Source organism: Homalodisca vitripennis, chromosome 1, assembly GCF_021130785.1.
Source record: "Homalodisca vitripennis isolate AUS2020 chromosome 1, UT_GWSS_2.1, whole genome shotgun sequence".
Classification (NCBI taxonomy): Eukaryota; Metazoa; Arthropoda; class Insecta; order Hemiptera; family Cicadellidae; genus Homalodisca; species Homalodisca vitripennis.
This window is the reverse complement of record NC_060207.1, coordinates 108,555,925-108,572,614: the sequence shown is the minus strand read 5'-3', so window position 1 is coordinate 108,572,614 and position 16,690 is coordinate 108,555,925. Positions and strand designations below refer to the sequence as shown.

General features: G+C 36.7%; 1 protein-coding gene across 4 annotated transcripts in view; it reads left to right on the top strand.

Annotated features, from left to right (window-relative positions):
* LOC124369035 (influenza virus NS1A-binding protein homolog) overlaps nucleotides 1-16,690 on the top strand; it is a 119,884-nt gene that overhangs the window by 81,140 nt on the left and 22,054 nt on the right. Inside the window, exon 1 of one of the 4 annotated variants that reach the window (XM_046826736.1) lies at nucleotides 10,993-11,201. The exons of the other annotated variants lie outside the window; for them this stretch is intronic. Within the exon in view, the coding sequence (XP_046682692.1) occupies nucleotides 11,162-11,201 (40 nt within the window). The 5' untranslated portion in view covers nucleotides 10,993-11,161. Of the gene's footprint in view, nucleotides 1-10,992; nucleotides 11,202-16,690 lie in introns of those variants that run through there. 4 annotated transcript variants of the gene reach the window in all.

The window sequence follows — 16,690 nt, the reverse complement described above, 5'->3', positions numbered from 1 at the left end:
ACTTCAACCTGTCTCCTAAATTTCTAGAATGAATATACCAACGTTTCAATTTAAATGCCGTCATTTATTAAGTAAATGTACAACGATTGAATAAAGCTAAAAAATATAAAACGACGATAAGAGAGATGCGACTCTGCGCAGGTTTATTGAACCTGGTTATATAACCGGGCGCTGCAGACTATAGCGGGGACCTTGTGCGTCTGCCTCAATGCCGACCTCAGGCTCCGCTATAATCACTTTAACTGCAGATCTTTATTGCTCAGTTATGGCATTGACAACTGTGTCTTCGTGTTCTCTCCCGCCTCCAACCCCTACATTAGAACATTTCCTTCTGTTCTACGGGTAAATCTGCCCTTTCTCTTTCATCATTCGGCTGTTCTTGTTCCTTCAAACAAAATGCTTTCTGATTTTCCTTTCCCGTATCCACTTGTCATTTTTGAGAAGGTGTTTCTGTATGTTCTTTATTGTTCGTCTACTTTTTTTTCTATAGGAGAAAAGTTCTCGTTTTCATAAATTTTATTTCACTTTTTGATTGGATAAGATTTTTTGCCCTCCGCCGATGTTTGGTTATTTCTGTTATTGTAGAGTTTGTGGCACTCTCTCTTTCATTAGGTGTCCGATATAAAATGTACACGTTTCGCTGAGGTCGATAACGAAACCATGGAATAGAATTCACTAGAGTTACGCTAGGTTCAATTAATACTTTAGGTTGCTGTCGGCTCGCAAAATTGTTCCTGTCAGACTTTTTGTTTTATTCCTTTTATTCCTATTGTTCTTCAGATATAGTCATTTCCCCCTTTCGATCATTCATCTTCTCTTGTACTTATATAGAAAAGCTCTATATATTGTAAAACCTGATCTTGAGGTATTATTGCAATGATTTGAGTTTTGAAAATCGTAGCATTAAGGAAGAGTGTAAACCATCATAATATTATCTTGGCGGATGATAATAACCAAGGCGGATATTATCTTGGGATTTAGGATAAACTGACTGAGCAATACGTGTCTTTGACTAAATCTGCAATTTAAATTAAACAAAATATCTACTCTTGGCAGCCCGTGGAGTAAAGTCCTAACATTGTCCGATGTATTTCAAATTCATAAAAGGCACATCTTAAGTGCAAAAGCTTTCAATTTATACTAGGTATTATATTAGTTTAAGATTAACAAAATCTCCGTACAAAAATCAAGAAATTCCTTTAATGATATAGTTTATTAATGATGATGTTGCTATGTGAAAGAATTAAAACTAGTTTTAGTGATTATTTGTGGACACCATTTTCTGCTGAATTTTAAATTTCTTTAGTTCTTTGATAAAGATAAAGTATGTAGCAGAGATGTAATATTATAGATGAAACGGCTGAAGGCAGCATAGAGCCGAATTGTGTTGCCAAATGTAACTTCTGTATAGTAGTACGTAGTTAGAAAACGGACTGTCCAAAACTTAAAACAACAAATGAGTGTTTCCACGTAACATATGATGTACATATAGCAAAATAGCACGATGAGCAATATCTTTTAAAAGCTATTGACATGCCAAATACAGTGTAGCAAAAATCGAACATTTTCAACAATTGTGTAGGCCACCTTCCTACAAATCCTGCTGTTTGACTGATCTATAAGACTGATTTTTACAATATCTGTTGTCTAAATCTTGATATTATGATTGAGTAGAACAATATCTGCTGTTTCAGTGATCTGTAAGACTGATCAGTACAATCTCTGCCGGTTGAATCTTGATATTATGATTGAGTGGTACAATATATGATGTCTAAATCATACTCTGTACGATTGACTAATGCAAGTCCTACTATGTATTTGAGTGATCTGTAAGACTGATTACTACTCCCAGCTGTCTGAGTCATTATCTGTTACTCAGCTCCGACCCTTGACCTTTGTATTTATGCTCGAGATAAATATTGGTCTTCTCCATTTACCATTATTGAGACTTATTTGGTTTATTCTCTAATATGCATAGAAACGTGTAAAAATGCCCTAACTATTAGAGCGCTATCGTTTTTTTGCTTGCCGTTGCGTTGATTTCATTTTATCAAATAGAGAAATTTAAATATAACAGTGTTGTTTTACTCCACACATTGTTCATCAAAACAGTTAACGATACGGAGGGTCGTTTGGGCAAGAGAATACCCCCCCCCCCCCCCGACTCTGCGATTCAAAAGATATATTCTGACATCATTCTATGATCTTCCAAATATATTACAAAACTAATAGCGGAATCTCTTTCAGTGTCTGACTAAGCGAGTACTATATATAACGTGCGATAGAAAATAATGTTGTTGTAATGTAGTTAATACATACAAATATATAGTTTTTGAATTATATAAAGATGTAAACAGGTGATTATTTTGTATTGAAATTGTTTTTCATAGGTTTAGTTGGTGAATATGGCATATAGTAAAATGTTTGTAACGAATTTTGTTATTCAAATTTATGTGGAGAGTTTTAAAACAATATCATGTGTAATATTTATTTTATCATGAAGAGATGTAATATATTATCTCTTATCAAAAAGTAGATCAGTCCGTTCACAGCTGCGTAGCGTAATATGTTAGACATGGTAGTGACCCCATTGTGATCATTTAGTATATGCTTATCAGTAGTTCATTGAATAGTTTATATCTGTAGAGAATTATTGACAATGTTGCGGTGATAAGGATCACGTGGCTAAAGCTGCCACGTGCTTCCATCTCTTCCCGCTCTGTGCCTCAGCACATTACAAATACATACCTTTCTTTATTTGTAGCCGGTTTTACAGATTATCTGTGCTTATCAAAGAATACCAAATTGTGGAGTCTTAAAAATTTAATAAATCTCAATGTTCAGTTAAACTAATACTATTAATAAAATATATATATATATATATATATATATATATATATATATATATATATATATATACATATATATAATATATCAAACGACTTTTATTTTGACAGGTATCTGGTCTTCCGATCATATGTTAGTTTGCTTATTTAAACGCATATGTGACAGGTACGGCCAAATACAAAATAATTGAATCGGAAAAAGTAAGCGCTCTGTGGTGTAATGGTAGCACATTCACCCGGCAAGTGAGAGATCCGGGTTCGACTCCCGGCGGGCGGAGCAACTACTTTTTGTGATTCAATGTTTATTGAAATTATATATATATATATATATATATATATATATATATATATATATATATATATATATATCATCTTGCCCATTTCCCAAAGTCCTTAAAAGTACTGGCTCGTTCTAATGGCGCTTATATTTGAAGATACTTATAAAATATGACGAACAATGGATCCATTCCAGTACATAATTGCTATAGATCAAAATGTTAGAACATCTTTTTTGGAATTAACAAAAACCGTTGTGAACTAAATAGCGAAATACGACTAGTTTGTAAAAAAAAATATATTTATACTAACGTTAGTAGGCTTTCTGATAAATATTTCAAGTTAAATTTAAATTTTTTAAATGCAAAAATGTTCCCAAAATGGACAATTCAGCATAAGTTCAAGTTCTGCTGAAGAATGGCTTAAGTAATCTAATATATACCGTTCATCTGTATATTCTCATGAATATTTTTCTACGTCAGTCTTGTCTGTTGCCCAATCTATTACAAACATAACAATTTAGTCGGATTCCTACACGGTATTAAAGTCAGTATATTGACATGTATTATTGATTATCTAGGGTCCGATTTTAAATTGTTTGTAAACTAATTTACGTAAATATATAAGTTGTATTGCTAACACATGACTTTATCTTGTGTTCTATCGGTTTTGTTTTATTTACTAAAATAAATATACAAAGAATAAATTAAAATTAAAACGTAGTAGGCTCAATGTTTATGAAACATTTAAGCATGAATGTTTTAAATGGTTTAATGGGTTTTATCATGAATCAATTAGAACATCCTAATTACAGTTATGTCATTCACTATCAAGTGGTCGTTTCGCAATTCATTACACATTGATAGTAATATTTACATTACAGTCATTTCGGTCCCCATTTAGTGAAGTAATTACATAATTATTGATAGTAAATTGTATGTGACTGACTTATCCCTATCTTGGATTTCGCTACCAAATTATATTACGTGTTTTCTTAAACACTGCCATAAACTGTAACAATTTGGGAAAACTGACTGAAAGGGGGGGGGGAATGAGTGATGGGAAAGGCAGTCCTGTTAGTGGTTTTCTGTTAGAGTATGATGGGATATGCCTGCCAGGTTTCTTGGCGACCGAGCTATCCCTTTCGATGACAGAATTCTCTTAGTGATGAATCGACCTCGTATACACGTTATACTACAGCTCCTGCAGCTCTGGCGATCATCTTATTGTCACTTGGGTTCAAATATATGGATATTATCGATCAGCATTACATTCATCACCGTAAGCAAACGTTTTTATTCTTCAAGCCTCGGTGTCCAATATTTACGAATAGTGTTGAACCACGTGAGTAATATCGCGGTTTTCCATAAGTAATCGTGATTGGTTATAAAACATGCAAAAACACTCATCTTGAGTGTTTCTATAGGATATGTGACAAGACCTTAATATACAAACGAAGGTCAGCAAAGCGCCAAGGTGTTAGCGATGCCGTAATAGCGTTTGTATCGTTGCATCGATTAAGAAAATATATACATATGTAGGTCTGAAAAATCTTCTTCGTAGAAAAAGCGTCTTTTCTGGCTATTGTAATCTTATTCGGTCTGAAATTATTTCCAATCCTTTAGTAATGTTTATTTTTTTTGTCCCGACCAAGAAAGTACATACATTCGTTGGTCTAAACACTGTACTTCAGTTAAATAGACTACTTCCGGTCTAAGGTAATTGTAGTCCTGGTTACACATGTGAGCCAAATTTTACCTTTCATATTTCTTCTAGTGATGGAACCCTATTTCAGCCCCTATAGGTGGTTGAGCTTTATGAAAAGTCTTCTCTTTGTCTGTAGAGACCATGAGGCACGTGTGTAAAATTCCATCGGGAAGTTGAAAAATAACAATATAGTTCTTCTAGATTTGCAACTCTTTTCAACGCTTTTGTGTAGTTCGTAATTCTTTTGTTTTTCTGTTAAGCCAGAAGGTACGTGTATGTCGAAATGGTATCTTGCTAGAGATTGCAACCCCATTTTGATCCTTATGGGTGGTTGATCTTCATAAAAAATATATAATATTTGTTTTTTTTTTTTAATTACAAGACGCGTGTATTAAATTTCAGCTATCTCTGGGACATCGAAAAGCTGGAAAACAAAGTATATTTCTTCTAGGGCTGCAACAAAATTTCTCAGCCCCTATTTATGTTTGATCTTTTTATCAATTAAATGTTATCAAATTTATGTTCGTTTATCTATTTCAGGCAGGTAGGCATGTGTGTGCCAAATTGCAACTTTCTGGGACATTAGGAAGTTGGAGCATTAGCGGTGGAGTGAAGAATTTGCCTTTTATATATGGAGATATTTTGATGTGTTTTATTGTATTACTTTGTTATAGGACAAAGATGATATAATACAATTATGTCAAATATAAAAAAGGATTTGGTTAATATGTTACTAACTCTGGTTAAACCTTTAAAATACATTTATGGAGTAAAACGACCTTAATTAATTAGTTGAACGAAATAAAGCTTTTGATCAGTCAACAATCTTTCTAACGTGTAATAAATATGGTCGATTTTAGAGTGATGAATTCCTTTTAAACGGAAAATCAAACGCTAATGCTGAGTTTAGCTCCATTTCACCTTCCGCTCTGTGCAGCATCTGAACTCGACACTGTCACAGTCTTGATTCCTGGAATCTGTAATTATTTTCGTCCAAAGAGGTCCAACAAATCGGCGACAACGAAGACGTTCAAAGCGAACTCATTTGCATCGTTTAACAAGAGAGACACGTGTCTGTCTGTTCTGCCGTGCTTTGGACATGAGCTGAGAACAGTTCCAGTAATATTTAAATTTAAAAATAGATTCATACATTACTGATTGGATGATGCAAACAGAATTGTTGCTTAGCTTATGCACACATAATTCCTGTGAACAGATTAATTAGAATAAATTTCCATTCTGTGTGCTGCCAGATTCTCTGTACAGATATAAAAATGAATGATAGATATGTGCCAGATGCCCCCATAGCCGCGACGCCCTGGCTTGGCTACGGCACACGTCTCCTTTAATTATTGTGCAATATTACACCAGCTGCCCTGGTTATTGAATTACTATTTATATTTACTACTTTTTATATCACTATTTCTATTTTTACGACATGAAATGTTTTTCTTTGCGAAACAGAAAAATTATATCATAAAATGTTTACTTCTCAAAAACAAATCATTAGACTATTAGTTGACTAACAGTAAAATAAATCATATCGTCCAAGATCGATTTTAAAAGCCAGTTGATAAATATCGATCATTAAAATCTGAAACAGAGTTTAAACTGTTTTGTTCAGTATTAGATTTGTAGTAGATATTTTAGATATTAAATAATATATCAAATTATTGTTATACAAATTATAGTTACTGGGATGCCTTAAAAATAACACTTAACACCTGTTTTTATTCAGCTCTATACTATTAGGTGTATAACAATCTTATAGTATGTCAGTGGTAAAAGTTGCGTACATACGTTTATAAACAGTATAAATATTGATTTGTATATCAGATCTATACAATCCTAAGTATAAATAGTTTTTTTGAAACTTTGTCCATGACAAATATTGCAGAGGTTGTTTATGAGAATATATCCATATACATGTACGTTTTATTTAGGATGAACACTTTCAAGATTGTTCAAGTAATTCGATGTTGTTTCTTTAAATGTAATTATAAGTTAATTAATCGATTTTTGTACGAACGCCCATAAATATTTCGTGTCAAAAATAAATTGAGTTAAGCTGAGGTTATGTCATTCTTTACCCCGTCCAGGCGGTCGCGTTTGTCACGCGATTCTTTCTGCATTCTCAACTATTTTCATATTCAATTGTGCAATACAATAGATATTATTTATTCTTAATTTCAATCTCTACATTGAAAAACACAAGAAACAACAATATTTTTAACTTTTTATTTTGTGACAAGGCTTTTCCTGGAGAAGATAGTCTTGCTATCGAAAGGCCTCACAAAAAAGTTAAAAAATATTGGTTTTTGTGTTTTTCAATGTATTGATTAAAAATATGTGAAATTATATACGGGGTATTAAACTTTGTTGTATTTCTATTTTCGTGGAGCATAATGGTTTTTATTCCAAAGAAAGTTTTGTCTCTTGTCTATAAACAACCATTATCAAAATAAATACATTTTAAATATTAATTATTTGTCGAACGCAGTATGTATGCAGTGGTCTCTATACATTGCTAATGTATGTTTATGAAGAAATAGGAAGTTGCAGATCAGAAGGTGTGGTTCATCAGCTCACGTGAGACGTAGTAGAGGGCCGGGCCGTGCATCGATTGTTGTTTGGTTTGGCCTCAGGCCGGACCCTTATAGACAACCGCGGCTATTCCTGCCCAGGCCTGAATCACTATATACCACTTGGGATACCTTGGGGTGGTACTGGCGCTCTCTGGTGACGTCAGGCTCTATTGTGTGAACCAGTGTCAGTTACATACTCGCACTGTGATATACATACTCGCACTTGGGATACCTTGGGGTGGTACTGGCGCTCTCTGGTGACGTCAGGCTCTATTGTGTGAACCAGTGTCAGTTACATACTCGCACTGTGATATACATACTCGCACTTGGGATTATTTGGGTGGTACTGGCGCTCTCTGGTGACGTCAGGCTCTATTGTGTGAACCAGTGTCAGTTACATACTCGCACTTGGGATACCTTAGGGTGGTACTGGCGCACTCTGGTGACGTCAGGCTCTATTGTGTGAACCAGTGTCAGTTACATACTCGCACTGTGATATACATACTCGCACTTGGGATACCTTGGGGTGGTACTGGCGCACACTGGTGACGTCAGGCTCTATTGTGTGAACCAGTGTCAGTTACATACTCGCACTGTGATATACATACTCGCACTTGGGATACCTTGGGGTGGTACTGGCGCACACTGGTGACGTCAGGCTCTATTGTGTGAACCAGTGTCAGTTACATACTCGCACTGTGATATACATACTCGCACTTGGGATACCTTGGGGTGGTACTGGCGCACACTGGTGACGTCAGGCTCTATTGTGTGAACCAGTGTCAGTTACATACTCGCACTGGGATATACATACTCGCACTGGGATATACATACTCGCACTTGGGATACCTTGGGGTGGTACTGGCGCACACTGGTGACGTCAGGCTCTATTGTGTGAACCAGTGTCAGTTACATACTCGCACTGGGATATACATACTCGCACTTGGGATACCTTGGGGTGGTACTAGCGCTCTCTGGTGACGTCAGGCTCTATTGTGTGAACCAGTGTCAGTTACATACTCGCACTGTGATATACATACTCGCACTTGGGATACCTTGGGGTGGTACTGGCGCACACTGGTGACGTCAGGCTCTATTGTGTGAACCAGTGTCAGTTACATACTCGCACTGTGATATACATACTCGCACTTGGGATACCTTGGGGTGGTACTGGCGCTCTCTGGTGACGTCAGGCTCTATTGTGTGAACCAGTGTCAGTTACATACTCGCACTGGGATATACATACTCGCACTTGGGATACCTTGGGGTGGTACTGGCGCTCTCTGGTGACGTCAGGCTCTATTGTGTGAACCAGTGTCAGTTACATACTCGCACTGTGATATACATACTCGCACTTGGGATACCTTGGGGTGGTACTGGCGCACACTGGTGACGTCAGGCTCTATTGTGTGAACCAGTGTCAGTTACATACTCGCACTGGGATATACATACTCGCACTTGGGATACCTTGGGGTGGTACTGGCGCTCTCTGGTGACGTCAGGCTCTATTGTGTGAACCAGTGTCAGTTACATACTCGCACTGTGATATACATACTCGCACTTGGGATACCTTGGGGTGGTACTGGCGCTCTCTGGTGACGTCAGGTTCTATTGTGTGAACCAGTGTCAGTTACATACTCGCACTGTGATATACATACTCGCACTTGGGATACCTTGGGGTGGTACTGGCGCTCTCTGGTGACGTCAGGTTCTATTGTGTGAACCCGTGTCAGTTACATACTCGCACATGTGCTGAATCCCCAGTGACATCAATCACTCGGGCATGATTGAGGAGGAGTCATATACCTGTATGCTAGACGGAGTATCGTGTTTATAAGAAACAAATGTGGTAGTTGCATACTCTGGCCAGAGTCTGTGATATACATACTCGCACTTGTGCTGAATCCCCAGTGACGACCATCGCTCGGGCAAGATTGAGGAGGACTCATATTTGCTGGACTTAGTATCGTGTTTATAACAAACAAATGTGGTAGTTGCATACTCTGGCCAGAGTCTGTGATATACATACTCGCACTTGTGCTGAATCCCCAGTGACGACCATCGCTCGGGCAAGATTGAGGAGGACTCATATTTGCTGGACTTAGTATCGTGTTTATAACAAACAAATGTGGTAGTTGCATACTCTGGCCAGAGTCTGTGATATACATACTCGCACTTGTGCTGAATCCCCAGTGACGACCATCGCTCGGGCAAGATTGAGGAGGACTCATATTTGCTGGACTTAGTATCGTGTTTATAACAAACAAATGTGGTAGTTGCATACTCTGGCCAGAGTCTGTGATATACATACTCGCATTTGTGCTGAATCCCCAGTGACGACCATCGCTCGGGCTAAGATTGAGGAGGACTCATATTTGCTGGACTTAGTATCGTGTTTATAACAAACAAATGTGGTAGTTGCATACTCTGGCCAGAGTCTGTGATATACATACTCGCACTTGTGCTGAATCCCCAGTGACGACCATCACTCGGCTAGTAATATCGCAATTCGGGCAAGATTAAGGAGGAGTTGTATGTGCTACACAGTGTATCGTGTTTACAAAAAAAGATGGTAGTTGAACATTTTACTTTGGGGTGAGTGGTTCATATTCTAGATAAACAGTGAACTCTCATTAGCTGGAGATGTGTTGCCCGGGACACAGTTGACATGGATGACAAAGTTACTAAGCTATATAGACCTAGTAAGTGGACTGTTTAATATATGCGTGGTTCATATTCTAGATAAACAGTGAACTCTCATTAGCTGGAGATGTGTTGCCCGGGAAACAGTTGACATGGATGACAAAGTTACTAAGCTATATAGACCTAGTAAGTGGACTGTTTAATATATGCGTGGTTCATATTCTAGATAAACAGTGAACTCTCATTAGCTGGAGATGTGTTGCCCGGGACACAGTTGACATGGATGACAAAGTTACTAAGCTATATAGACCTAGTAAGTGGACTGTTTAATATATGCGTGGTTCATATTCTAGATAAACAGTGAACTCTCATTAGCTGGAGATGTGTTGCCCGGGAAACAGTTGACATGGATGACAAAGTTACTAAGTTATATAGACCTAGTAAGTGGACTGTTTAATATATGCGTGGTTCATATTCCCAGTTAAATCCTTGTAATAGGCATGTGACTATTTAAACAAACCTGTAAGTTAGTTCGCTCCAGAACATTTCGCTTAATTAACTTCGCGCAGTTGAAAGGAAAATAAAAGTAAAAAGTGTGTTTTGTTATCACATCGGCCTTTGCAGAACGTAACGTCAAGTAAAGGTGGGGAGTCCGCTCGCTTCATCTCGTATTTGCGTAGTGGTTGGAAACATGATTGATAGACAATCGTTTATTTTGTCTATGACAGGAAATCAAAGTGATTTCACGGACCAGTGGTGGTACCACGCTATCGCTCGCCCACAATACCGCCACGGCTACAATGCCGGAGTTCGCCGTCAATAATATTGGTGACGTTCGCAGTAGGTAATTTATTTGCCATTGTGTTGGCAATGGGTCCCCTCTCCCCTCCACTCACTCCCCACCACCGCTACGGGCACGCACGCCGCGCCACGCCGCTGCCGGCTCGAAGACAAGGACGTTCGAAAATTGGAACTTCAGTTTTCTGGAGAGTTTAGCTGGATGATCGTGTCACTCCTGTTCTGACCGCGGCTCGGTGTCGGTTCACATCACCCGGGATTGTCAACACAGGAACTACTCGCTGTTGTGTATCGGATTGCTCTGTGATGAAAGGGAACACGTGTACTTGCGGTTCAGCTCTTACAGGTACCAATCATGAGTTTATACAGTTTACGTTATTTAAAAACTTTTAACTATATAACCTTGCAATCAGTACTTTTAGTAAAAACAAGCTACTTAATCTTCTAATAACTGAACTCTAACAAATCAATAACTACTGTTTAAAATAGGCATACAAATCTGAAAATGCATTATATTTCTTTCTATAAAACAAAATTGTTCAGTAAAATAGCCTATGTATAACTTTAGATGTGAGTATTAAATTGATATACTGTATTATTATAAACGTTTCCTCTAACTACATACTTTGTCTATGTATACATTTTAAGATGGGAAAATGTTCAATTAACAGCATTATTTATATCCTGATCAATTCAGAATTAATGTCAACCAATGTTAATTATGTTTGTAGGAACAATAATTAGGAAGGTAGGGTATGTAGTATTCGCAGGATACTATTAATAATTACCAAACGTGCGTGTAACTGGACAAAAGTGAAGGACAAAACTGAAATTATTTTGTTTTTTAGCGTGGGTAAACCTTAGCAACACTCCAGACCCCTGATTCTGCTGCAATATGAGATCCAGGAGAATTGTCTATGCGCGTTCTGGTTTTAAACTTACAAAGTCTCGAAAACAGTTCATTAATCTAGATTAAATTTAAACTTTGAATTGAACGTCTAACCTAATTTCACTTACATATTTTATTAATGTATAACGTGGCGTAATTTGCACAAAGAGCAAACATTTTCTTTATTTACCAGTTCATATTGAAGTTTTAAGATTGCTGTAAGTACACGATGTAGCTGCTTATATGTATTTTAACCAATGCCGTGCGTGAAGTACTATTTTTCTTAATTAATTACTTTATTTGCCAATTAAATTAAAACCATTTAATTCATTTTTTAATCTTTTTGCAATACCGTAATTTAATATTTTCAATTTAATACTACATTTACAAACTATTTAGAAAAAGTTGATAACATTTTTAGTTAAGAATATCACAAATGCATTCATTCAGAATAAATAATAATATTTATAAAAATAAATAAATAAATAATAGTAATATTTATTGAGGATTTCTACTATTTTTTTTTTTTTTTTTTTTTTTTTTTTCTTCTGTCGCACAATATGTTGATTGCCGTTCGAGGTACGTGGTAGGCCTACATTCCAGAGTAAAGAGTTGGAGTTACTCAGTATATAATTAATTCAATCAAAAGGTTTTCTTGAAAGTAATTGTTACAGCATGCCTTGTTACTAAATAAATTATTTAATAACGCTTCTATACTTAGTTGCATCTTCTGAGAGAAAAACAAATTTAATACATCTCAGGTATTGGGTAAGGGAGACTTTCGCGGCATGTAAATTTCCAAAACAAATCTATAAGGTGTTTTCTTTTATCACTTCATAATTTTTCTATTAGCCAGTTTGAAAATTTAATAAATCATTCTCATAAGCTTTTTACAACAGATTGTAAGTTTTTACAGATCATTAGAAAATTATACAATTATTGCTAAACATATAGTAGTTTATTAAATATATGATGTGGCCAGATGAAACTGTCTGAATAATTTTAAAACGTTTTCGCTCACAACCTTTCTCATTAACAGTTGGTTATCAAACTCATTGCCGAAGTGGGGAAATGGTTAGACAATTTTAATACCAGAAATTACAATTCGAGTGACTGTGACGTAATAATAGCGTGAGTGTTTGGTTGAAGTAAACCAAAATAGTATCTCAGATTGACCTTGTAGTTGGGGTGGGAAGAAACTTCCATTTGAAATATAGGCAGGGAAGCAGTTGTTCGGATGTTTGTACGCGATTTTACGAGCCAAGTCGGTACATCTTCAACGACTTCCGGTTCGGCGCAGACCGGTCCCTCTTGATCATTAGCAGGTTATTCTTAAAATAGTCCAACTGTAATAGGCCTATACAGATCGTCCTGGTCTTGTCCAACATCATTTTGAACAAAATCAAAAGATCTGGTAGGTTCTTCATAAAATCGTGTTGTTTACTTTCCATCTATAAGCGCGTTAACTTCATAGAGACTTGAAATTTGGTACATAAATTTCTCGTGGTCCAAGGAAGAACATTGTTGATTTCGAGGTCAAAGAGTTCTATGCGCCTAGTTTGTAAGCAATGTACAGGTGGTGCAAGCATTGGGTAGTAATCTCGCGATAATCAACTGAAACCTTTATATTCAGTTCGGTTAAGGCTTTCGTTATGTTCTGTTTGATCCTTCGGTATCCGATGTATCAACTTATTGGTCTCGGCATTACTGTGTGACAATCTCATGGGACACGAACAACAGAAAAGCCACATCAGGTTGGAAATGGGGTGTGTAGAATTGCACTGGATACAGAAATGCAGTGTGTGCTACTTGAGTAAGCGCTTGACCATGTCCGGTGCAGTGCCGATATTTGGATCGGTTGTTGGGCAGCATCAATATCAACTTCGGCCTCACGACGTAAACAACATGTTTACCTCCATCCGCACGTGTGAACAGCTCACTTTTAGGCCATCTGCCGATGTTTTGGTAAACACTGGAGATAGCTTTGTTTGTTTCCCTAATTTTATCAAATGCCCTGTGTTTCGCAACGGTCACTGGTGACTGTTACAGTTGTTACATTCGATTACAGAGAGTAAATGAGGCGTAAGAATATTGAATCGGCTCACTTACTGGACTTGCCTAATCGAGGTTTAATTAAATTACGCTGTCCGATATTTTATGGTAATCGAATTAGAACAGTTCCCGTAATGTTAGCCTTTCAGGAGTGTCTCAAGGCATGTTGTTTAGGCTTTTGTGCCTATCTTTTGAAATAAATTATTTTCTTGAAGTCTTTGCGTTTAACCAAGTTATTTTACAACATATTGATTTTATTGGGACCTGTAAAATAGCTAAAATATTATATTAAATTTAAAATAAATTAATAACTAAGATGGGGGGTCCTGCGTGCGCCCCAAAAATGAAGGTCGAATAGCGTATGCAATGTTAAGCACCTAAAAAGATTCTCTCATAGCTTTATATTCTGTTCCGCACGCTGGCTGAAGAGCAAAACTTGTTTGTCAACAGTCAACAGCTCACATTATGCACGGCCTTAAAAATATGTTCGTTGTTATTATATTGTTTGTATAATTAATTGTAGGAGTTGTATCTGAATTTACTCTGATAGTTTTAATTTGGTTGACCCTTTAATTGATATCAGTACAAGTTTAACTGTTTAATTAAAAAGTTTAATTTCATGCAAGACTATATCTTGATTAAGAGTCGTGTACACAAGGGTGCAGCTGATATAAGTAGTCCTTAGTCTAAAATGTTCAAAACAAAGATCATGTAAAGCAAATGTCAGGCTAAGTACGCTTTCTAATAGGCTATGTTCATTGTCAGTGGACTAAAACTGGCCCGGGAACTGACATAGGTGTGACATTTTGGAGGAAGAGAAAGCGGGCGATTTCCCAAAATGCCTAGCATTTCAATTTGTATTGATTTTACTTCTCACCACTTCTCGCCAGCAATACCTCATAGCCGGCCATAACGGAAGAAGTAGGGTTGGTTGGTTATACCTGATTTGTGGGTGTCCCAGTCTTATGTTGTTAGCATATTTTAACAAGACACTTGATTTGTATAAAATAAAATAAATAAAAGGCTCAGTAGAGCCCGTGACCTCACATGGCCGTAGCCTTGCCGCTAGACTGTATGAATACAGTATTGACACACCAATAAAACACGTGAGCGTTTTCTGAAGCACGAATGCAGTTTCATCCTAACTTTATCAACTTTTAACTTGTTGGGGCTAATGGCTCCGTCGGTATAAGTGACGTTTAGAATGATATAAAGAGTAATTGCTGTCATACGCTTTTTATTGCTAATACATCTCATTCCTGCAAAACTCGATCAGTTCCTTACAATTGTGATAATAATCTATTCTATTACTGCAAGGATTCATAAGGTACTGTTTTGATTAGGTACTTTCTAAAACATAGACAATAAAATGTAACCGTTTATTTCCGATTAAAACATATTTAATGTAATGACCGAAAGGTACCGATGCATAATTATTTGGCAATGCTTACTTTATATAAACCGGCATTGCCGCAGCTCAACAGTTGATGTACTGCAAGTAACGGCGTTGCTATTAAGCGGCCAGGGATCAAGTTGTCTATTAATAGCTGTTACACAAGTAAGGGTGTGATTTGTAGTGGTTGGTAGCACGTGGTGGGTCACTGGGCTGAGCGCACATGGGAGGGGTCGACACTAGGCTAACAAAGAGGGCTCCAGGAAGGGAGCTTAGACTACATTCCTTGACAGCTACCTGCCTTGTCCTACCACGAAATACCCCTATTATTTCTTACAAATAATCCCCTCTTTGTTTGCTGCACTGTCCGTCCATTGTCCACCTTTTCACTATTTATGGTGGCGGACCCAAGCCGAGTACAATTTACAAGCTTTTAAATCTGAAACTTCGCTAATTTTAGGGACCCTCCATTGTTTTTCTGCAGAAGACAACGTGAATGCACTTTACATTTCTCTGTGCACTGTACTTAGTTGTCAACAAACGTTTAGTAAGGCACATTTTTATTTTCAGATCTCCATCTTACATATTTTGCTCTCGTAAAAATCTTGCTAATGAGATATCTGAGGATATTAGTCTATTGATTCTTATTCAGTAAAAATTAATATGTAGATCTCTGTCACGCAATATGATAATTTCTTCGGATATAAATAGATACACATTTGGCGACATTGGTCTTATTGCCATTGCTCATTCTTGAATGTGATATCTCTTTCGTAATACATAATAGATGGATTTGGAGGGTTTCGTTACTGTTTTACTTACTTTTTTAATAATTGTGATGGCCAACATCATGCATTAAAAAACATAATCATATTCAAAATATATCAAATTTTCAATTTTCAACGCTTATGAACTACATCTCTAATCAGACTGCATTACGTAATTCATTGTAGTACATTTGAACATTTATAATATTAGTGCTGTATTACAATTGTACGGCATATATGTATTGTTTTAATTTTTCATCTTCTAATATAATTCGGTGTTAGTTAAGCTATCGCAAATAAGTTGTTTGATGTCAAATTTAGAATGTTCATAATAATAGACGAATTTAGAAATCCTTTACTGTTTATTTAATTAATATAATCTCCAGTGTGTTAAAATATTTCCGAAAGTAAGCCTCGCTTTTTCCAGCAGGTGCCTATTGTTTCCATCACTAGGAGAAACAGCGTTGTTGTTTTCTGTGCACAGTCGTGAATTACAAGGGAGTTTTAGCCGAGTAAAAAGCCGGCTAAGCGCCAAAGGACACTTGTGTTCAGTTTTTTATCATATGGAAAACAAAATTAAACATATACGTTTGATTTAGGATTTGTATTATATGACTAGGTGTTTCCCGCGGCTTCGCACGCTTTTCGTAAGCTTTGCCCGGGTATGAGCACTTCTTGTGAATTATATTTCCAACGCCGCCGATGTAGAGTTTACCTTGTTGCCACGAGCAAGA